This window comes from Podarcis muralis, chromosome W (assembly GCF_964188315.1).
Source record: "Podarcis muralis chromosome W, rPodMur119.hap1.1, whole genome shotgun sequence".
In the NCBI taxonomy this organism is placed as follows: Eukaryota; Metazoa; Chordata; class Lepidosauria; order Squamata; family Lacertidae; genus Podarcis; species Podarcis muralis.
Genome location: NC_135674.1, coordinates 26,918,747 through 26,941,692, shown reverse-complemented (window position 1 = coordinate 26,941,692; position 22,946 = coordinate 26,918,747). Strand labels below are relative to the sequence as shown.

At 51.0% G+C, this 22,946-nt stretch overlaps 1 protein-coding gene across 1 annotated transcript in view; it reads right to left on the bottom strand.

Moving 5' to 3' along the window:
- The window catches only part of LOC144326432 (inositol polyphosphate 5-phosphatase OCRL-like), a 79,206-nt gene that overhangs the window by 14,918 nt on the left and 41,342 nt on the right, over nucleotides 1–22,946 (bottom strand). The window contains 1 exon segment of the mRNA XM_077922987.1: nucleotides 21,316–21,451. Coding sequence (XP_077779113.1) covers nucleotides 21,316–21,451 — 136 coding nt within the window.

The window sequence follows — 22,946 nt, the reverse complement described above, 5'->3', positions numbered from 1 at the left end:
GGATCCCCAGTGTTGGGAGGAAATGCCACGGGGATTCTGAACCCCATGGAGAATCCTTCCCAAAGGTATTTTGCGGCTTTTCTATCAGGGTATTGGTCTAGGAGGGTTTTGAGGGGCTGGAGGCGGATGGGGGAGAAGGCGAGACCAAGATACAAGTTACTGGCGGTTACTGGGTCCTTGGTGAGAGGATCCGGGGGCACCTCTAGCATTGTTGTTGAAGTACCCCCTGCCCCCCGAAAGGGCTGTTGCTTATTCTTAAAGCACACAGAGGCGGGGTGGTTTTCTTTTTTTTTAAATAATATTTTTATTGATTTTCCAACATATATTAAACACAATACAATACACAATACACAAACAAACAAACAAACAAACAAACAAACACATAAACACGTATAATTTCAGAACCTTCTTTTCATAAATCTTACTTCTCCGACTTCCCCATACCTCCCCTTTCTGCATCCCTATTTCAAAATTTCTTCAGCAAATCCTTACTTAATTTAACTAATTACTCATTTTTCCCCCTCCTCTCTTACCTAATCGTTTACAGCTGCAATCCTCTTTTTTCATTACCCTTGACATTTTAACACTCATTAATTTTATAACAGTTCTTAAGATAAACTTTAAATTTCTTCCAATCTTCTTCCACCGTCTCTTTTCCTTGGTCACGGATTCTGCCAGTCATCTCAGCCAGTCCCATGTAGTCAATCACCTTCGTCTGCCATTCTTCCAGCGTGGGTAGTTCTTGTGTCTTCCAATACTTTGCTAAAAGGACCCTTGCTGCTGTAGTAGCATACATAAAAAACGTCCTATCTTTCTTTAACACCAATTGGCCGACCATGCCCAGGAGAAAAGCCTCTGGTTTCTTGTAAAAGGTACATTTAAGTACCTTCTTTATTTCATTATAGATCATTTCCCAGAAGGCCTTAATCTTCGGGCACGTCCACCAAAGGTGATAGAAAGTACCTTCAGTTTCATTACATTTCCAGCATTTATTGTTGGGCAAATGATAAATTTTAGCAAGCTTGACTGGGGTCATGTACCACCTGTAAATCATTTTCATAATATTCTCTCTTAAGGCATTACATGCCGTAAACTTTATACCGGTGGTCCATAACTGTTCCCAGTCAGCAAACATAATGTTATGACCAATGTCTTGTGCCCACTTAATCATAGCTGATTTAACTGTTTCATCTTGTGTATTCCATTCCAGCAACAAGTTATACATTCTTGACAAATTCTTAGTATTGGGTTCTAACAATTCTGTTTCTAATTTTGATCTCTCCACCTGGAAACCAATTTTCCTGTCTTGTTTATACACCTCCATTATTTGAAAATAATGGAGCCAATCTCGTACTTTAGATTTCAGTTTCTCATAGCTCTGTAATTTCACTTTATCACCCTCTTGTTCTAAGATTTCTCCGTATCTTGGCCATCTAGATTCCATATTAAGTTTTTTCCCCTCCTTGGCTTCCATTGGCGACAGCCACCTTGGGGTTTTATTTTCCAGCAGATCTTTATAACGAATCCAAACATTATATAGTGCTTTCCTAACAATATGGTTTTTAAAACCTTTATGAGTTTTTACCTTGTCATACCATATATATGCATGCCAACCGAATCTATTGTCAAACCCTTCCAAATCCAAAATGTCTGTATTCTCCAGAAGTAGCCAATCTTTCAACCAGCAGAAAGCTGCTGATTCATAATACAGTTTTAAGTCCGGCAGGGCAACCCCCCCTCTTTCTTTTGCATCAGTTAATATCTTAAATTTTATTCTGGGCTTTTTGCCCTGCCAGACAAATTTAGAGATATCTTTCTGCCACTTCCTGAAACAGTCCATTTTATCCACAATCTGCAATGTTTGAAACAAAAATAACATTCTAGGCAAAACGTTCATCTTAATAACAGCAATTCGGCCTAACAAGGAAAGTCTCAGATTTGACCATATTTCTAGATCTTTCTTTACTTCTGTCCAGCATTTGTCATAATTCTCTTTAAATAAGTTCACATTCTTAGATGTCAAATTAATCCCCAAATATTTCACTTTCTTTGCCACAGTTAATCCAGTTTCACTCTGAAACCTCTCTCTTACAACAACTGTTAGATTTTTCTCCAGTACTTTAGTTTTTTGCTTGTTCAGCTTGAATCCTGCTACTTGACCAAATACTTGGATTAACTCTAGAACTCTTTTCGTACTAGTGTCTGGCTCTTGTAAAGTTAGTACTAAGTCATCTGCAAAAGCCCTCAGTTTATATTGTTTAGCTCCGACCTGAACCCCTTTAACCAGCTGGTCCCCTCTGATCATATTTAACAAAACCTCCAAAACAGATATAAAGAGTAATGGGGATATTGGGCACCCCTGTCGTGTCCCTTTTTGTATAGGAAATTCTTCAGTAACCACATTATTTACAATTAACTTTGCTTTTTGTTCAGAATATATTGCACCTATACCATTTTCAAAACCATGGCCTACCCCCATCCCTTGGAGATTCTTCTTCATAAAACTCCAAGAAATATTATCAAAGGCTTTCTCCGCGTCCACAAATATTAATACTGCCTTAGTATTAATATTAGCTTCTAACAATTCCATAATGTCTATTATATTTCTCACATTGTCTGACAAATGTCTTCCTGGAAGAAAGCCAGCCTGGTCCTTATGAATCTCTCCCACCAACACTTTCTTCAATCTTTTTGCCAAAATGTCTGCAAAAATTTTGTAATCCACATTGAGTAATGATATAGGGCGGTAGTTCTTAATCTGATTCTTTTCAGTCTCTGTTTTTGGTATAAGTGTGATGTACGCTTCTTTCCACGATTCAGGTGCCTTTTCCCCCTCTAGGATTTCATTACAGACTTCCTTCAAAGGTTGTACCAACCATTCCTTCAAAGCTTTATAATATCTGGAAGTCAATCCGTCTGGTCCTGGAGATTTTCCCAATTGCATATTTTGAATGGCAGGGTGGTTTTCCAGGCACCGCTCACATTCGTGAAGATACTTACAGGAAGGTCACAAACACACATCCCTGTTGTACTCCCAGCACTGGCGGCGCTGTTTTGCCTCTGTCTTACCCGACTTGGCCAATTCCTGGTTCTTCTTTTCGATGTAAGGGCCAACGTCCTCGCCCCAGTAATTAGGGTCCCTTAGGTCCCACCGGGTGGAGGGCAGGAGAGAAGCGTTTCTACGAAAATTCTCATCATAGGTTAATGCCGCGGTCTCACTCGCCAGTGTGTGAGCCCGCCTCACGTGAGCCAAATAAGCAACCAGATCCATCGAACATTTGGGGTAAGCTGCGCAAATTACTCCCATGAAGACCTGGTACCCATCCAACCAGTTCTCAAAGGTGCGCTCAGCCCTAGGCGTCCTATACCTCCGCTTACCGAAAGAGCGCTTCTTTTCCCCTTTCCCAGTTAACTTGGTAGGAGGGAGAAGGGTAAACATATCTACATAGTCGCCATTAAGGATCTTATTCCTCTTCCTCTGGGACAAATGGTTCCCTAATATAAATTCAGTAGACTGATTGGTGGAAATATTTACATCTTCTACCAACGCCCCATCCTTCCATTCCAATGTTCCAATGAACGTCTTACAGTGCGAATTTGCTCTTCTCTCATGCGCTCAAAGTGGGATCCCATGATTATCTTCCCCAAAACCCCAGTATCCATCCATAGGACCCTCGCTATCAGAATCTGAGGAAGACGTACCTGACTCATCCTCCATCTCTGACTGCTTACTTCTTTTCTTCTTAGCCGACGTGTGCTTCTTCTTGGACTTTCTTTTGCCCCCTTGCACCTCACTGTTGGCCGAGTTCTCATTGGCCGCTGGCTGGGCGACTTGGGGTTCCAGCTGCTCCGTATCAGAGTTGGAACTCGAGCTACCCTCCATAGAACTGTGCTGCGGCTGCTGCTCCTGAAAAACACTGGTGGAACCTACAGCCTGTGACATGGTATTACTGCTGGCCCCCTTTGCAGGCGCCTTTCCTTTACCGGCACTCTATGCGGGTGCCTTACCTTTACCGGTGCCTGAGGTGGGTTTCTTAGCAATGGCTGATTGGGCGCGAGTGTTGGGGCGTCCGACTGCCGTGGTCTCTATCTGACCGCTGACCGACACAGCGACTGATGTGCCCTGTTGCTCCTGACTTTTAAGGGGAGTATCGAGTATAACCTCCTGTGAAGATTCCGGCGCTGGAAGTGCCAGAGCCCTCAGCCTACACTGCCTATAAAATGTTTCAAAAGCCATGAAGAATTGAGCAAAGGCTTGAGGATCACAGGGCATAGCCGGCAATTGAGCGCCTCCATTACCCGTGGAAGATCCCAGCTGATTACCGGTGGAGGAAGCCTGCTGATTACCCTCAGAAGCCATTCCAAAATAAAAAAGACACAAAGAAACCTTCTAATTATCTGCGAACCACTAGCTCAGTATTGTCCACACTGGTGGAAATGCGTACCCGCTAGAAGCCGCTCAGAATGAACGACCGCCCAATAGGTATTAAAGTTAAGGGTTGTTCAGTTATCAGAGGTGAGAATTATCTCAGGTAGGATTTAGTACCAAATAATTACTGGCACGCTGTCAGGGTTGCTTCAAGATCCCAGCTCACAGAGGATCACGCTAGCCAACGGTCATTAAGTAAAAGTCTTTATTGAGTTACAGTTTCCATTCTCAAGCTGCTGCGTGCAACTCTACGTCTAGTAGCTAGACCGGCGAAGCTCCGTCTGAATCTCCGCCCCTCGTACACCAACTTAATATCCTAGCCCTGCTCCACCTTTTCCGCCTGACTGTTCTTCTCTGGGTCCCTCTGCCCCCCTGGGTCTCTTCCTTCCGGGATTCTTCTGACGCTGACCCCCCGGACCCTCCTGTCTCCTTGCGCCGGGCTTTAGGACCCGGCTCCCTTTCCGGGCTGCCTACTGCGTCGCCTTCCTGTGCATTTGAACTTGGCGCGCGCGCCCAACCTTCCACCTTCCGTCTAACCGTCTCTTCGCTCCCAGATGGAGGTGTGGCCACTCCTGACTCGTGCCCTCCCTCCTGTTGTGAGCTGCCAGCGCTTGCCCCCTGGCTCCCTTCCTCTTCTCTGTTCTCTGGCGGTGACGCTGGTCCCGATCTCCAACTGCTCTCCTCTGAGTCCCCTCTGGCTCTATCTTCCTGGGGTGCCCCCCTAAACTCCCCCCTTGCCCTGGCCACTGGTGCTCCTTTCTGTGAATCCTCCGATTCACTGGAAAGGCTCGGAGATCTCGGGTCGTCGTCATCGCTCATCTTTTCTTCTGCCTCCTCCCCTTCGCTCTCTGTTTCCTCCCTTGCCCTTGCCTCTGCTCCTGAACCCCTGACATCCATCCCCCCCTCGAAGCCCCCCACTCCCCCTTCCCCTCCTTCCGGTGCTGGAGTTGGGTGCTGCTGTGTCAAGGGGACGACTGTCGGGTACAGTTCGCTTCCCGTAGCGGGCCTCCTTCCGAAGTCTTCCTGTTCTTCCTCCCTGCTCTCGTCGACGACGGTCACCTCTGCTTCCATCTCTGTGCCGCCGTGCTCGAAACCAGGGTCGTCCCCGAAAACGTCCATGTCCGTCTCTCCCTCACTGCCTCCTGGCGGCGTTGCTCGTCCTGGACCTTCTTGCCACTTCCTGCGCCACTGCTCCTCTGGTCTGTCGTCCCACCAATACGAGGGTTCTGAGGCAGATCCCGAGGGTGACCCCTCCGGGGAACGGACGTCTCGTGTCGGGTCCTCGTCCGAGTCGAACCCCCGGAACGTGCTGGCCGAAAGCGTGGGCGTGAAAAGCCAGTCGTCGAAAAAGTCTGCTGGCATTGGTCTATGTGGGAAGAGGGCATGAAACTCGTCTTTGAGCAGAGGTTCGTCCAAGGCGTAGCCCGGCACCCAGCTGTTCGCACTGGCCGGGGTGCCCTCCTTGGCGAGAAAGTATTCTACCCCTTCTTCCCCCCATCTGGAATCCAAAATCTCTGTGACTTCGTTGATGCGCTCCTTCTGTGCCCCTCCTGCGCGCCCTGTTCTGTCTCTGACCGGACTCGGCGCCGTTCCGGGTTCCTGAAACCTGTGCGGTGCCTTGTAGGGAGTGAGCACCGATCTGTGGAACACCGGATGCATTCTGGAACCCTCCGGAAGCGCCAGCCTGAAGGCCACCGGGTTGATCTGCTCTTCGACTTGATAGGGCCCCAGTTGCTTATGCCCTAGTTTCTTCTTGGCCAATGACCTGGCCGGCACTGCGTGGGCTGCTAACCAGACCCAGTCTCCCACGTGGAGCTCTTCGCCAACCCTTCTACTTTTGTCCGCTTGTACCTTGTATGCGTGCTTGGCCAGCTCCAGGTGGCGCCTCAGCTGATCGTGGACTTCCTGCAGCTCCGACGCGAACGCATCTGCCGTCTGCGGCTCCCCCTCCCCCAGCCTTTCCAGTCCCGGAAAAGTTCTGGGGTGCCGCCCGTTGTTGGCGAAGAACGGCGTGATCCCCGTGGACACGTGCTTCGTGTTGTTGTAGGCGAACTCGGCGAGCGGCAGGTAATCCACCCACGTCGCAGGCTGTTGATTTGCATAACACCTCAAGTACTGCTGCATGATGGCATTGACCCGCTCGGCTTGCCCGTTGGTCTGCGGGTGTCTCGCCGACGCCAGGTTGATCTTGACGTTCAGGAAGCCCATCAGCTTCTGCCAGAAATTCGAGATGAACTGCCGCCCCCGGTCGGACAGAATAGACCGTGGCAGACCGTGAACCTTGAACACGTGGTCTATGAACAGTTTGGCGGTTTGCTCCGCCGTGGTCACCTTCGCACACGGAATGAAATGTGCCATCTTGGAAAACAGGTCCACCACCACCAGCACTGCCGTCTTGCCCCTCGAGCTGGGCAGATCCGTGACAAAGTCCAGGGCCACTCTCTCCCAAGGTTCGACCGGAGTTTGCAGCGGTTCCAACAGTCCGGCCGGCGGTCTATGCACTGGCTTCGCCCTCTGGCAGGTGTCACACCTCGCCACGTAGTCCGCAACCTCCCCTCTCATTCCAGGCCACCAGAAATCCCTGGCGACTAATTCCACCGTCTTCTCCTTGCCGAAGTGCCCAGCCGTGGGCGCGTCGTGCAGCTGCTGCAGCACCTTGGCGCGAAGTTCGTCTCCCGGCACGTAGATGGCCCCTTTACGGATGAGCAATCCATCTCTTAGCTGGAAACCGTCGGCCGCTGCCTTGCCCCTTTGCACCTCTGCCATCTTTGCTTGTGCGAAGGAGTCCCCCTGCAACGCTCATCGCACCGCCTCCAGGTCCACGGTTGCCGCGGCGCACGCCCACACTGTTGGTGCGAAGATGTGCATGGCGGCCGCTGGCGTTGCGTCCTCCAGATACTGTGGCTTACGAGAGAGAGCGTCCGCCATGATGTTGGTGTCCCCCGGGACATACTCTATTCGGAAGTCGAAGTTCGCAAAGAACTCAGCCCAACGTATCTGCCTCTGGTTCAGGAACTGTGCCGTGCGCCAGTGCTCTAGGTTCTTGTGGTCCGTGCAAACCTGCACCGTGTGCTTGGCGCCGATCAGAAAGTGCCTCCACGCCTTGAACGCTGCATGAATGGCCAGCAACTCCCTGTCCCATATGGTGTAGTTCTGCTCGGACTTGCTGAGCTTCCTGGAGTAAAACGCTCCCGGTCGCCACACCCCTTGCGGGTCTTTCTGCAGCAGGACCGCCCCCACGGCTCTGTCCGAGGCGTCTGTCTCCACCCTCATTGGCTTGCTGGGGTTGACGTGAAGCAGCTGCTCTTCCGACGCGAAGAGACGCTTGAGTGCCTGAAAGGACTGTTCCGCCTGCTCTGTCCAAATGAACTTCTTTTTCTTGGAGCTAAGCGTGTCAGTGATGGCCGCCGTCTGCATAGCGAAGCCCTTGATAAACTTGCGATAGAAGTTCGCAAAGCCGACAAACCGTTGGACCTCCTTCCGGTTGCGCGGGCTCTTCCAATCCAACACCGCTTGAACCTTGGCGCTGTCCATGGCGAGCCCCTTGTCAGACAGCTTGTAGCCCAGAAAATCCACCTCCGTCACGTCAAATTGGCACTTCTCCAGCTTGGCGTAGAGCCTATGTTGCTTTAGCCTGTTCAGCACTTCCTTGACGTGTTTGTCATGCTCCTGTTGCGACTCCGAAAAGATCAGGATGTCATCTAAGAAACAGACGCACGTCTTGTAGAGAAGTCCCGCCAACACGTGATGCATGAATGCTTGAAAAACGTGGGCGCCATTTTGCAATCCAAACGGCATAACTCTATATTCGTAGGTCCCCAGTGGCGTGAACATGGCTGTTTTCCACTCATCTCCCTCCCGCATGCGAATGAGGTTGTACGCCCCTCGCAGGTCCAACTTGGTGAACACTCTGCCCTTCCGCACCTTTGCGAGGAGGTCGTCAATTCGGGGCATGGGGAAGTCCGATGGCTTAGTCACACTGTTCAAGATCCTGTAATCCACTACAAGTCTCTTTTGGGGCGTATCCCGCTTCTTAACGAAGAACACCGGACTGCCTCCCGCTGCCTTGGACTCCCGGATGAAACCGCGCTCCAAATTATGATCTATGAACTCCTTGAGTTCTTGCAGTTCGTCCTCTGACATGGAATACAGTCTCCCCTTAGGCAGCGCCGCCCCTGGCAGCAGGTCAATCTTGCAGTCATATGGCCTGTGAGGTGGTAGCCGGTCTGCCTCCTTCTCGCAGAAAACTTCCAAAAATTCTGCGTACTTGTGGGGAATCGCTTGCAGCGTGCCTAGCAGCAGCTGTGACTCCTCTTCCTCTCCTTCCTGCCTGGGCACGATGCAGTGTTCAGCACAAAAGGAAGAGCCGAAGGTCAGCTGCCTCTGGTACCAAGCCAGCGTTGGGCTGTGCTTGTCCAGCCAACTCATGCCCAACACAATGGGCGTGTCTGATAATTGAGTGACGTTGAAGCTGATGACTTCTTTGTGATTCCCAAGTCGCATCACCATTGGTGGCGTTTGCTGCACCACTTGCCCCCCTAGCAGCTCCCTGCCGTCCACCGTGACAACCTGCAGGGGCAGTGTGGCCGGCAGCAACTGTATAGCATGCTTGTTGACAAAGTCCTGCCCTATAAAGTCCGCATTGCTGCCTGAGTCAATGGTGATTGGCACGTCCATGGTGATGCCATTGGGCAGCTGGAGCGATGCGGTGAGCCTCACCACTGGTTTGGGCGGGAGGGGGTTCACGGGCTGTAAAATCTCTGGGGACTGCATCATTAACACGTCTGGCTGGGCCCCAGTGCCTCTTCCTCCAGCCAGACTGCGTCGTTTCCCTGCTGTAGTCCTCCTTGCTGCGTTGCTGCAGTCACCATTGCTGAGGCTGCAGTGAGCTTGTTGAGCCTCTGGGGACACTCTTTCGCCATATGCCCTGGCTCCTCACAGACGTAACACTTCCTGTTCCCTCTAGGAGGCTTCGCTTTCACTGCTGCTGGTGCTAGGGCTCTGGTTGCTGACTGAGCCCTGGCACCTCCAACCTCCATAGGTTCAGCTCCTCCTCCTGGCGGAGGCGTGGATTGCGTACGCGCTGCTTCTCTGGGAAAGAAGGAGGAGCCCCTGGCTGTTTCGCGCCCTCCACGCCCTTCGTCCCTGCTCCACGGACGTCCTTCCAGCCGCACCCCCACTGCCAGCGCCCTCTGCACGACCTCCTGGGTGGTTCGGGGTCTCTCCCCCCTCGCAATTTCATCTTTCACAGAGCTGTGTAATCCCTCCCAGAACAGGTCTCTTACAGGAGTCGAATCTCTGTCCCATTCTAGGGCACTGGCCAAGGCGAAAAAGCGGGCATGGTACTGCCGTACGCTGGCCCTTCCCTGTTTCAGTCCATGAATCTGTTGCCTAGCAAGATCCACGTCAATGCTTGATAAAAAACACGCATCCATCGCTTTAATAAAGGCATTCGCATTTTGGAGCGCCGGATCGTTATCCCTCCACAAATTGCGCAGCCATGCTCTGGCATCCCCATGCAAATAAGACATGATGAATCCCACTTTCTCTTGCTCATCTCTAAAATCTTTACTCAGCAGTTGCAGTGCACACAGTACGTCTGCTCTAAAATTGGGATACTGTTGCAGGTTCCCATCGAAGTGAGAGACCAGACCGCCTGTGCGTCTCCCCAACCCAATCCCCTCTGGTTTGGGTGTCTGTTGCCCTTGCTTCGTAAGCACTTCCAACCTGACCTGGAGATCCCTGTAGGCGGCAGCTGCGTCCTCCTCTCTCTTCCTGGATGCGAGAGCCTCGGCATTCAGCTGTGACACTGCTTCTCTGAGTTCCGCTATCTGCTGTTCAGCCGTCATGTCGGCTGCCGTTCGTGAGCTCGCTAGTAGGCACCTGCTTCTCTCCTCTCCTCGAGGCTGTAGATGCCCACAATTCTGGAGACGGAGCTTACTGTCCGGGTTGCTTCAAGATCCCAGCTCACAGAGGATCACGCTAGCCAACGGTCATTAAGTAAAAGTCTTTATTGAGTTACAGTTTCCATTCTCAAGCTGCTGCGTGCAACTCTACGTCTAGTAGCTAGACCGGCGAAGCTCCGTCTGAATCTCCGCCCCTCGTACACCAACTTAATATCCTAGCCCTGCTCCACCTTTTCCGCCTGACTGTTCTTCTCTGGGTCCCTCTGCCCCCCTGGGTCTCTTCCTTCCGGGATTCTTCTGACGCTGACCCCCCGGACCCTCCTGTCTCCTTGCGCCGGGCTTTAGGACCCGGCTCCCTTTCCGGGCTGCCTACTGCGTCGCCTTCCTGTGCATTTGAACTTGGCGCGCGCGCCCAACCTTCCACCTTCCGTCTAACCGTCTCTTCGCTCCCAGATGGAGGTGTGGCCACTCCTGACTCGTGCCCTCCCTCCTGTTGTGAGCTGCCAGCGCTTGCCCCCTGGCTCCCTTCCTCTTCTCTGTTCTCTGGCGGTGACGCTGGTCCCGATCTCCAACTGCTCTCCTCTGAGTCCCCTCTGGCTCTATCTTCCTGGGGTGCCCCCCTAAACTCCCCCCTTGCCCTGGCCACTGGTGCTCCTTTCTGTGAATCCTCCGATTCACTGGAAAGGCTCGGAGATCTCGGGTCGTCGTCATCGCTCATCTTTTCTTCTGCCTCCTCCCCTTCGCTCTCTGTTTCCTCCCTTGCCCTTGCCTCTGCTCCTGAACCCCTGACACACGCTATCCTTGCAAGAAAAAGGCAACACAGAGGGCTAGCTCAGTATTATGTACCCTGAACACTAGCAAATAAGAGCCCCTGGTTGCTTTTATATGAGCTTGGGACAACAGTCCCCGCGGACTCTTCCCCACTGTAAGCCACTTAGACAGCAGGTCTTATAACAATCCTGACCACCTTAGATGCTTACCAACTGAGTGGCCTAAAATGCTTCGGGTTATTTCTTTATTTATATTTTTATTATTTATTTATTGTATTTATTTTATTACTATTTCTTTTATTTTTTTATTTTATTTATTATTATATCTATCTATCTATCTATCTATCTATTTTATTTTACTTTAGCAACACAGTAGTTTTAAATTATTCAGCAGCTCCACTGCTGAATAACCAGAATTTGAGCTCCAGGCACTTAAATGTAATGAGATGCAACTACCGGACTTCCGGGGTGGCGCCATCGGTAATGGCGGATTCCCTCTGATCTGGAGGGATTAGCTCCACGGGAAACGGGTCTTTCCCGCTACGGCGAAGCGGGGACCCTTTCAAAATCACAGGCGGATGAAGTCTGTGACCATGGGACTCGGCAGGCACCTTTAGCGCCCCCGGAACCCGTAAAGGGCTCCGGAGCGACGAGGGGGAAGCGGCGCGGTGCTGAGAGTCAACCGCTTCTTCCGTGGAGCGAAGCCGCATAGCCGTTGCCGGAGAGCGCTGCCTTTTTCCTGGGACAATTCGGTCTTTAAAACAACTACTCATGAGTACTTCAACCTTGGACAACTGGATTACAAATAATAATCTGCGAGTAGAAAGCAAGATTGGACTAAGAAATCTATTTTAATTTGGTACTGAAATGAGAAGGTCTAAACAGAAAGTCAGCCTTCCGTTTTTTGTAGATAGAGTAAAGCAAAGACATGGCAAACTAAAGTCTAAAAAAATCGCTTTTAAAGGATCAATTTTCATCATTAAAAATTGCTGAACCCCCCTTCGGAAGCAGGAGAAGAGGGGGGATTTTTCCCCCTGGACTGTTTCAACCTGCAGAAGAGAGTGTAAAGAAAAGTAATCTGCCATAGTCTTGAACCTGGGAGCGGGGTATCAGGACAGAAGCATTTGGGAAGTTCATTGACTACAGACAAACGCCTTTGACAGATAGTTAAGAGAAGAGAAAGATAGTGATTCCATTGTTCTCCTTCGCATTTTAAAGGAATAAGTGTTAACAAAATACTAGAAAAAAGAAACTTTGTTATTAGATCTGCTTTTGAAAAAAGAGATGGATACAAAGTGAAGTTTTCCCCCTAGAGGGAGCTTGGGACATTGTTACCAGTATACCTGAAGGAGCGTCTCCTCCCCCATCGTTCTGCCCGGACACTGAGGTCCAGCGCCGAGGGCCTTCTGGCGGTTCCCTCATTGCGAGAAGCCAAGTTACAGGGAACCAGGCAGAGGGCCTTCTCGGTAGTGGCGCCCGCCCTGTGGAACACCCTCCCATCAGATGTCAAAGCGATAAATAACTACCTGACATTCAGAAGGCATCTTAAGGCAGCCCTGTTCAGGGAAGTTTTTAATCTGTGATATTTTACTGTATCTTTGGTTTTTATGGAAGCCGCCCAGAGTGGCTGGGGAAACCCAGCCAGATGGGCGGGGTACAAATAATAAATTATTATTATTATTATTATTATTATTATTATTATTATTATTATTATTATTATTATTACTGTATTTGAACTGGGAAGCCTTGCAGCCCTAAATAGATTAACATCGTGGGAAAGGACTGCTGACCTTGCATAACAATGTATTCAGAGGCTTTGGTGCGTGCTTTTTGCAAGACAAGCGTTTTACTGGAACAGCTGCACGAGAAGATGGATTTGGCCCAGGAGGACTCCCCTGAGTGAGTGCCTGAGGGCCCTGCTCCTTCCTGCCACTTACCATCTGGCCTGGGGTGGGGCCTGAAGCCTCACAAGGACTGCTTGCTGCTTGCTGCCTCTGCCCAGGAGGACTCCCTGAGTGAGTGCCTGAGGGCCCTGCTCTTGCCACTTACCACCTGGCCCAGGGCGGGGCCTGACAGGCCTCACTAGGGCAGTTGCTGTTACTGCTGGAGGGGCAAAGAGTGTTTTTAAAATGTTTTTTAAAAAATTTTCTTTTGGATTTTTTGTATGTGGGGGGTGGGGGTGGGATGGCTGTTTGGTTGGGCTTGGGGAATTATTTTTTATTTTGATGTTTTTGTAATTTTTACATTTTTTTGTTTGTATTGTTTTATTGGTTTTTTTTGTTTGTTTAAGGTGTTATTTTGTTCTTAGGGGGAGGGGTCAAGGCTTCCGGGGAGTGGGCTCCAGCCCACAAAATGGCTGGGGCATGTCGCACAGGGGGGGATGCACTGGGGCAACCGATCTCAGTGATCACGGGTAGGAGGAGGAGTTACGCTAAGACTAGACCATGTCATTACAGAGGGGGCAGGTTTAGTAGTTGTCTGAGGACTATTCCTGCCTCCGGATCTGGTCCTGACCGGATGGATACTAGAATCAGCAAGGGATACCCACATGACCTGAAGGTGCTGCTGTGCAATGCCAGGTCAATGATTCGTAAGACCACTGCCATCCATGACTTGATCATGGATGGAGGACTTGACCTGGCATGTGTAAGAGAGACTTGGTTGGATGAAGCAGATGGGCCTGTCCTTGCCGCTGCTTGTCCACCAGGTTTCTCTTACGCACAGCAACCCAGGTCATGTGGGCGGGGAGGGGGGGTTGCAGTGATTTTTAGGAAGTCATTAGTTTGCACCAGGCGTCCTGTTGGGAAGACCCAGTTTTCCGAGTGCATGTTCTGGAAGTTGGGCAATAGGGGCAGTACAGGATTCCTTTTGGTGTACCGACCTCCCCGCTGCACCAAGGATTCCCTGCCCGAGCTGCTTCAGGTCGTGGCGGATGTTCTCCTGGAGACACCTAGCTTGGTCGTCCTAGGGGATTTTAACATCCATGCCGACACGACCTTACAAGGGGCCGCTCGGGACTTCGTGGAAAGCATGGCCTCCATGGGGCTGTCCCTGAATAAGCCGCGGACATGCCTTGGACCTGGTGTTTACTTCTATGGATGTTGGTGATCTGACACTAAGTAAAAGCGAAACGAAAGAAGTGCCATGGTCAGATCACTTCCTGGTGCAACTGGACTTCTCTGCGACCCATCCCCTCTGCAGGGAAGTGGGACCAATTCGGATGGTCCACCCCCGCCACTTAATGGATCCAAATGGTTTCCAGAGAGTGGTAGGGGATGCTTTATCCCATGTTGATGGCCTTTCAGCTGATTCCCTGGTGGCCCGCTGGAATGTGGAGTTAACCAGGGCTATTGACTGGCTCCGAAGCGCCCTCTCCGATTGCATGGAGCCCAGACAGCCCCATGGTTTTCCACGGATCTGAGGGCAATTAAATAATCGTTGAGACGGCTAAAGAGCCGGTGGCGGATAACTCATTCCGAATCTGACCGGACACAGGTTAGAGCTCAACGTCGAGCCTACCAAGTGGCGATAGCGACGGCGAAGAAGAATTTCTTCACCGCATCTATTGCATCTGCAGAAAACAGCAGCAGGAGACTTTTTCAGGTGCTTCACAATTTAGCGGAACCACCTGCAACATCGGGGCCCAGTACGGGCCACATGTTCTCCTGCAATGATTTTGCAAAGTTTTTTACAGATAAAATCGCTCAGATTCGGGAAGAAGTAGACTCCACCGTGGGAGCAGGGCCAGGGCGGGAGAGTGCTAGAGTTCTGTCTAGTCAAGTTGAGTGGGATCAATTCCAATCTGTTGCCTCCGAGGATGTGGACAGGCTGCTTGGACGAGTGAAACCAACCACCTGTCTCCTGGATCCTTGCCCATCCTGGCTTATAAAAGCTAGCCGGGAAGGACTGGGCGATGGGCTTCGTGGGGTGGTGAATGCTTCCCTCCATGAGGGAGCCTTCCCAGACCCGATGAAAGAGGCGGTTATTAAACCGCTTCTTAAAAAACCATCTTTAGATGCGGCCACGATGGCCAACTATCGCCCAGTCTCAAATCTTCCATTCTTGGGAAAGGTGATTGAGCGAGCGGTTGCCGAACAACTCCAGGCACGCCTGGAAGAAGCGGACCATTTGGATCCCTTCCAGTCGGGATTCAGGCCTCATCATGGGACTGAAACTGCCTTGGTCACACTGGTTGATGATCTCTGGCGGGCTAGGGACAAAGGTGAGAGCTGTTTCCTAGTTCTGCTGGATCTCTCAGCGGCGTTTGATACCATCGACCATAACATCCTTCTGGACCGTCTTCAGGGGCTGAGAGCTGGAGGCACTGTCATACAGTGGTTCCGCTCCTTCCTCCTGGGCCGTGTTCAGAAAGTGGTGGGGGGGGATGAGTGTTCAGACCCCTGGGCTCTCACTTGTGGGGTGCCTCAGGGTTCTGTCCTCTCCCCCATGCTTTTCAACATTTACATGCAGCCGCTGGGAGAGATCATCAGGAGGTTTGGGCTGGGTGTTCATCAGTATGCGGATGATACCCAGCTCTACCTCTCCTTTAAATCAGAACCAGTGAGGGCGGTGAAGGTCCTGTGTGAGTGTCTGGAGGTGGTTGGAGGATGGATGGCGGCTAACAGATTGAGGTTGAATCCTGACAAGACAGAAGTACTGTTTTTGGGGGACAGGAGGCAGGCAGGTGTGGAGGATTCCCTGGTCCTGAATGGGGTAACTGTGCCCCTGAAGGACCAGGTGCGCAGCCTGGGAGTCATTTTGGACTCACAGCTGTCCATGGAGGCGCAGGTTAACTCTGTGTCCAGGGCAGCTGTCTACCAGCTCCACCTGGTACGCAGGCTAAGACCCTACCTCCCCGCGGACTGTCTCGCCAGAGTGGTGCATGCTCTGTTTATCTCCCGCTTGGACTACTGCAATGCACTCGACGTGGGGCTACCTTTGAAGGTGACCCGGAAACTACAACTAATCCAGAATGCGGCAGCTAGACTGGTGACTGGGGGCGGCCGCTGAGACCATATAACACCGGTCTTGAAAGACCTACATTGGCTCCCAGTACGTTTCCGAGCACAATTCAAAGTGTTGGTGCTGACCTTTAAAGCCCTAAATGGCCTCAGTCCAGTATACCTGAAGGAGCGTCTCCACCCCCATCATTTTGCCCGGACGCTGAGGTCCAGCGCCGAGGGCCTTCTGGCGATTCCCTCATTGCGAGAAGCAAAGCTACAGGGAACCAGGCAGAGGGCCTTCTCGGTAGTGGTGCCCGCCCTGTGGAACGCCCTCCCATCAGATGTCAAAGCAAACAACTACCTGACAGTCAGAAGACATCTTAAGGCAGCCCTGTTCAGGGAAGTCTTTAACGTGTGATATTTTACTGTATTTTTGGGTTCTATGGAAGCCGCCCAGAGTGGCTGGGGAGGCCCAGCCAGATGGGCGGGGTATAAATAATAAATTATTATTATTATTATTATTATTATTATTATTATTATTATTATTATTATTATTTGACAAGTCTTTTAATAGAGCAATTACACGAGAAGGTGGATTTGATGACTGTTACGACTAGAAATTCTGGACAGGCAGTGGGTATCCACATTGAACCCACTCAGGAATCAGCTCTGACAGATCAGATAAGGGAAGAGGTAGTTGTTGGACCTCAGGAGATAGAGATGGAAGGAGTTGTGGCCCAACAGGAAAATGAGCTGTTGGAACTGACAAATGAACTGGGGAAAAGCCAGACTTGGAGAGACAAAGTTGTACTTGGCTTGGATATGGGGGGTTGGATAGACCCCCCTATGCAGGGAGGTTTTGACTTTCCAAGTCTGGTAATGGGCCGTGAGGAGTTTGGGAATGTGGGGGCCCTCAATTTTGAAGGCGGTTTGAAATATGTTTTTAAAAACTACATGGAGTTCTGTGTGGAGTACAGATACATATATGAAGAAGATTTGCAGAGTGGGCATGGAAGAGACTTAAGGGCCTCGGACATAAGACTACCAGGTTAATGAACTAGATGGATGGGACAGAAAGGACTGACTAAACCCGGGACCAGGGGAAGAGACCATGGATGAAGATTGGAAAAAAATCTTTTTCATTTAGGATTTGCTTTGGAAAATTAATGAATAGTGGAAAAATGTTGGAATGAAACTATTTGACTTTAGCAGAATTGTTAAAAAGAGTGTTGCAAGAATATTTAAAGTTAAGAGAAATTGGTATGAATAAGAATATTTAAAGTTAAGAGAAATTGGTATGAATAAGATTTAAGTTTAAAATTTTAGGGTTTTCTTTTTTTTAATGTAATATATGTTTAAATAGATCAAGGTAATTTAATGACAGGATATTATGAAAAATGGAAAGGATTTGCTGTTATAATTTAATAACTAGAATACAAAAAAGGGAGGTGTGAGGAGGTCGATGAAATAAGGTTATGACAGTTAAGGATTTGGGAATATTGGGTTTGTTTTTAAATTTTTGTGGTTTATTTTTGTTTTTTGATTTTGATGTGTGATGTGTTTTGTTTTTGTTTTTATGTTTGGAACTTTATTGATTTGTATTGTTTGACTGTTGTTTGTTTTTCTATTGTTTTTATTCTTTCTTTCTTCTTCTTCTTTTTATCTTTTTTGTAATTTAAAAATTCTTAATAAATATCATTTTTTTAAAAAAAAATAGAGATGCAACTACCGTATTTTTCGCACCATAGGACGCACTTTTTCCCTCCTAAAAAGCAAGGGAAAATGTGTGCGTCCTATGGAGCGAATGCAGGGGGGAGGCAGGTGGGAAAAGCCCCCAAGAGCCGCACACAAGCTCCGTGCGCTCTTGCGGGCTTTTCCACAGGAGGGAGAAGGGACTGACTGGCTGCATCAGTCCCTTCTCCCACCTCCCAGGAAAGCCAGGAGAAGCCGCGATCTCTTTAAAGGAGTTGCGCAGCTTCTGCGGGCTTTTGTGAGAGGTGAGGGAATCCCCCCACCTCCCAGGAAAGCCAGAAGAAGCCGTGCAGCCCTTTTAAAGTGTCCGCGGCTTCTGCCGGTTTTGCGGGAGGTGGGGGAATCCGTATGAAGTGCTTTGAGCATTGTTTGCCGTGCTGTTTTTCCGAGGTTATTTTTCTGTCGCCGCAGCAGTGCCGCAATCTAAGTGCGGGGTGTATTGTTTGAAGGTTTAATTATCTGGCGGCTGATCTGTAGTTTGATTGTTTTGCTTTACACGGTTCAGAGAGTGGCTGTTTAGTTGGAGGATTCCGGTTATTGGGCAACATATGTTTAGTACTGCTAAGCCACAGCTTGCCTCAAGTTAGAGTGCTGGGTGCATCCATTTAGGGATAATTGTTTGGGAGCTGATTCATAAGTTACCGTATTTTTCGCACCATAGGGCGCACCGGACCATAGGGCGCACCCAGTTTTTAGGGGGGGAAATCAAGAAAAAAATCTTTCCCCCCCAGCCCCAAAGCACATCGTACAGGCTGCACACAACCTCTCCCTGCTGGAGGATGGATCCTGCTTGCTGTTTTGGCTTCCCCTTTAGCCCCGTGCAGCCTCTCCTTGCCGGAGGGGTTGCGCACGGCTATGGCACAAGCCAAGGCAGCGAGCAGGATAGATCCCGCTTGCTGTTTTGGCTTCCCCTTTAGCCCCATGCAGCCTCTCCCTCCCGGGAGGCGCTGCGTGGGGCTAAAGAATCCATAGCCCCGTGCAGCCTCTCATTGCCGGAGGGGTTGCGCGCAGCTATGGAGCAAGCCAAGGCAGGGGGCGGGATGGATCCCGCTCGCTGTTTTGGTTTCCCCTTTAGCCCTGTGAAGCCTCTCCTTGCCGGAGGGGTTGTGCGCAGCTACGGAGCAAGCCAAGGCAGGGGGCGGGATGGATCCCGCTCGCTGTTTTGGCTTCCCCTTTAGCCCTGTGCAGCCTCTCCTTGCCGGAGGGGTTGCGCACGGCTATGGCACAAGCTAAGGCAGCGAGCAGGATAGATCCCGCTTGCTGTTTTGGCTTCCCCTTTAGCCCCATGCAGCCTCTCCCTCCCGGGATAGGCTGCATGGGGCTAAAGAATCCATAGCCCCGTGCAGCCTCTCATTGCCAGAGGGGTTGTACGCAGCTATGGAGCAAGCCAAGGCAGGGGGCGGGATGGATCCCGCTCGCTGTTTTGGCTTCCCCTTTAGCCCCGTGCAGCCTCTCCTTGCCGGAGGGGTTGCGCGCAGCTATGGAGCAAGCCAAGGCAGGGGGCGGGATGGATCCCGCTCGCTGTTTTGGCTTCCCCTTTAGCCCTGTGCAGCCTCTCCATGCCGGAGGGGTTGCGTGCAGCTATGGAGCAAGCTAAGGCAGCGAGCGGGATGGATCCCGCTCGCTGTTTTGGCTTCCCCTTTAGCCCCGTGCAGACTCTCCTTCCTGGGAGACGCTGCGTGGGGCTAAAGAATCCATAGCCCCATGCAGCCTCTCCTTGCCGGAGGGGTTGCGCGCAACTACGGAGCAAGCCAAGGCAGGGGGCGGGATGGATCCCGCTCGCTGTTTTGGCTTCCCCTTTAGCCCTGTGCAGCCTCTCCATGCCGGAGGGGTTGCGCGCAGCTATGGAGCAAGCCATCATACCGCGACCTGTAGCCCGTGGGTAAACCTTACAGACTTAAAAAGGACTTAAAAGTTCCCAGGCTTAAAGCTCCCCTGCTATTTACTGCCCCGCTCGCAGGAGCGATGAAGCTTACAATGCTGCCCGAGATTTAGCGCTATCTAATCAGGCAACCCCCTGCGTGGGCGACGTGCGCCAGGTAATGCTTCTTCGAAACAAAAACGCCCCTGAACTGAAAACCGCTAACGAAAACACGCCCTCAAACTAGATGGTTGCAGGCGCTAAAGTAAAGGAATGAGCAAATGATACAGTAAAGACAGTGTTGCCCGGTTCTAGTACCTTACTAAAGATAGGCTGCCCACACCTCGCCGCGTGGCCTAAAGCAAGATGGCCGCCGGAGCTTCACTGTAAACCACAATGCAGCACGCCCTGACTGTCGGCTATAGAACCTCACCAAAAATGGCCGCTTGCGCTTCACCACGTGGCGTAAAACAAAATGGCGCCCCCCGTTACCCTGGCAACTGTAAATAAACCAGCGACCGAAAGTGATAGGCTAGGGATTTGTAATGGGAGAAAAGCCCTATGAAACACTGTTAGAATTACCCTGCTCTCGCAAGATAAAGCTGCCAAGCCCCCCCTTTTTTTAGAATGGAGGCCTCCTGGCAGAAAACGTTGCAGGGCGGGCTGCGCTGTTTACAATCCTCCTTGCTCGCTCGGTTCCCGCCGTGCAGATTGCCTTTGGGACCAAGGAACCAGGGTAAAATAAGGCAAGGCACAGTTAAATGGTGCCTAGTGCGGGAGGGAGAAGGAAAGAACAGCCACGGAAGACCCGTTCAGGTATACTTCACCCGGATTCTGGAACGCACGCTAATCCAAGGATTTCCCTCCGCGTAGCACAGCTCACCGCAAGCGAACCCAATAAGTGACCGCTGCAATACTCCCTAGTCCGGCAAGACCGCAGAGCCCGAGCGCCGCTGCACTCTCTTTCGAACCGTTCGTGCGCCCTGACCATCTGCTACCAGCAACCACGCTAAAGCGAAGCAGTGATTTCAGCTCTGACTGAGACCAAAGTCCCGACAGTGATTTCAGTTCTTGAGCGAGGTCTGGCCGAGCACGAGGGAAAGGCGAGTCCACGACGGTACCAAGCGAAAAAACCGGTCAGCTGGAATTGAGGCAAAGAGGGCTGTCCCCGGGCGCGCCGGCCTTAAATGGGCTAGGCCATGCCTCCCCAGCCCGCCGATTCCCTCGTTCTCGCGGGGGCCAAAACCAGCCCCCGCGTGTGTGGGAGGGGGGCCCGCAACCCCATCTCCTCTCGAGCTCGGAAGTGGCTCTGTGACTTCCAGACCCAATGGGCTAAAGCCAAATGCTCCAAGCCAAGTGCCACAGAAGCTCCATTGCATGAATGGAGCCAACTGTTAAAGTATATAGTTCAGCCCATGTGGTCTGCCATGCCTGCAGGAGCAGCGTGTACTCAGAACAGTGGAGAATGGAAGCATAGGGATTTAACAGAGCCAAAACCTGCCCACTCCTTGCACCAGAAGTCATTTGCTAAGGAGGAGCTCTGTGGAAAGGGGCCTGGTTGTTGGTCAGGGCCAGCCCAGATTCGAGGAGGTGCCACATAGCAGGCAACTAAAAACCCTGAATAGATGATAGCCCTGGCCAGGGCAGGTGTTACCCCTGTGAGGAAGAGGGAGCTGACGGGCTTGTGGTCGCTCGTTTTCAATTCCATGTGGCTTTGGTAGCTGAGCTGATTCACGCTGCCTCCTCTCAAGAGGATTGGCTCACACCATGCTGGCACACGGCACTTCCCACTACAAGGAGGCAGGAGAGACACCAGGACTGTTGGACTGGCTGAGGCAACACACAAGGCTCACACAGTCAAACTTTGGCTCCACACACGGTCTGTGATCTTGACCATGGTCAACAGCTGGAGATGATTGAAAGACTGCACTGAAAAAAACCTGGGACTCTGAGCGTTTCTGCTGAAAGCGTCGCGAGGAATTCGCGACAGGGTTATGGGCCCAGCACGCTTCCGCTGCGCAAGAGTACAGGTGGCAGTTATCTACCCATGGGTGCTGGAGGTGAGCTGCAGGGATGGAGCAGTTCAGAACTGGCATGTTGCTGGAGAAGCTGACGGCCACAAACTACAGCATCTGGTCGGTCCGCATGCAACACTTCCTCAAGTGTGAGGGCCTGTGGAAGGTGGTGGAAACTCCACCGCAGCCCCCTGAGGAGGATGAGGACGACAATGAAAAGCCGGCACTAGCAGAGGCCCAGCTAGAAAAGGATGAGAAAGCTTTGGCTATGATCATTCTTGGAGTGGACGACAGCCAGCTAGTCTACGTAGCTGATAAGGTGACGGCAAGTGAGGCGTGGAATGCGCTCAAGGCTGTCCATGTGCGAGAGACAGCTGGCTCACTGATAACATTGACCAGGAGACTGTACCGGTGTCGGAAGAAACCGGGGGACTCCCTGGTGAACCACCTAAAATTCCTAACAGGCTGTTTCCAGGAGCTAGCCTTAAGAGGGAGGCCTGTGGGGGAAGAGGACAAAGTCTTTATAGTCCTGAGTTCCCTTGATGACTGCTATTATATGCTTGTCAATTCCCTCGAGTCTGTAGAGACTGATAAGCTGACTCTGGAATACGTTACCGGACGGTTGTATGCAGAGGAGGACAGGCGTGCAGAGCGAAAGATGACCTCAGCCCAGCTGTTGGAGCATCCCAGAGGGAACAACAGCCGGGAAGAGCAGAGGTGTCGGGAGCCGGAGAAACAGCCAGGAGGAGCTGCTGCAGACCAGCCGGTGGTCAACAAAGTAAAAAGGTGTTTTTGCTGCAAGTCCAGTGGACATCTGCTGCGGGACTGCCCAAGAAAACAACAAAAACAGCAGAAGCACAAGAGGCAGCAGAGGGAGTCTACCGCTTGGGTGTCTGCAGATGGTCAAGAAAATGAAGAGCTGTGGATTCTGGACAGTGGAGCTTCTCAAACCTTTTGTAAAAGAAAAGGATTGCTAACTGATGCTAGGGCTTCAAACAAAAAACATGTAAGTCTTGCTACGGGCCAGAAAGCTAATGTGGTTTGTGAGGGGGAGGTTGTGTTCCCACAGCTGGGACACACATTCAGGAATGTGTTGTGTGTGCCTAGTTTGCAAAACAATCTCCTGAGTATTCCAGACTTGGCAAAAGCAGGCTTTGAAGTAAACTTTGTGGGAGATCAGTGCCAGATAAAGCAAAATGGGGCAGTGTTGGCAAATGCTAACCTTAGAACTAATATGTATGTACTGCAGTGTGAGTCTAAGGTTGCGAAT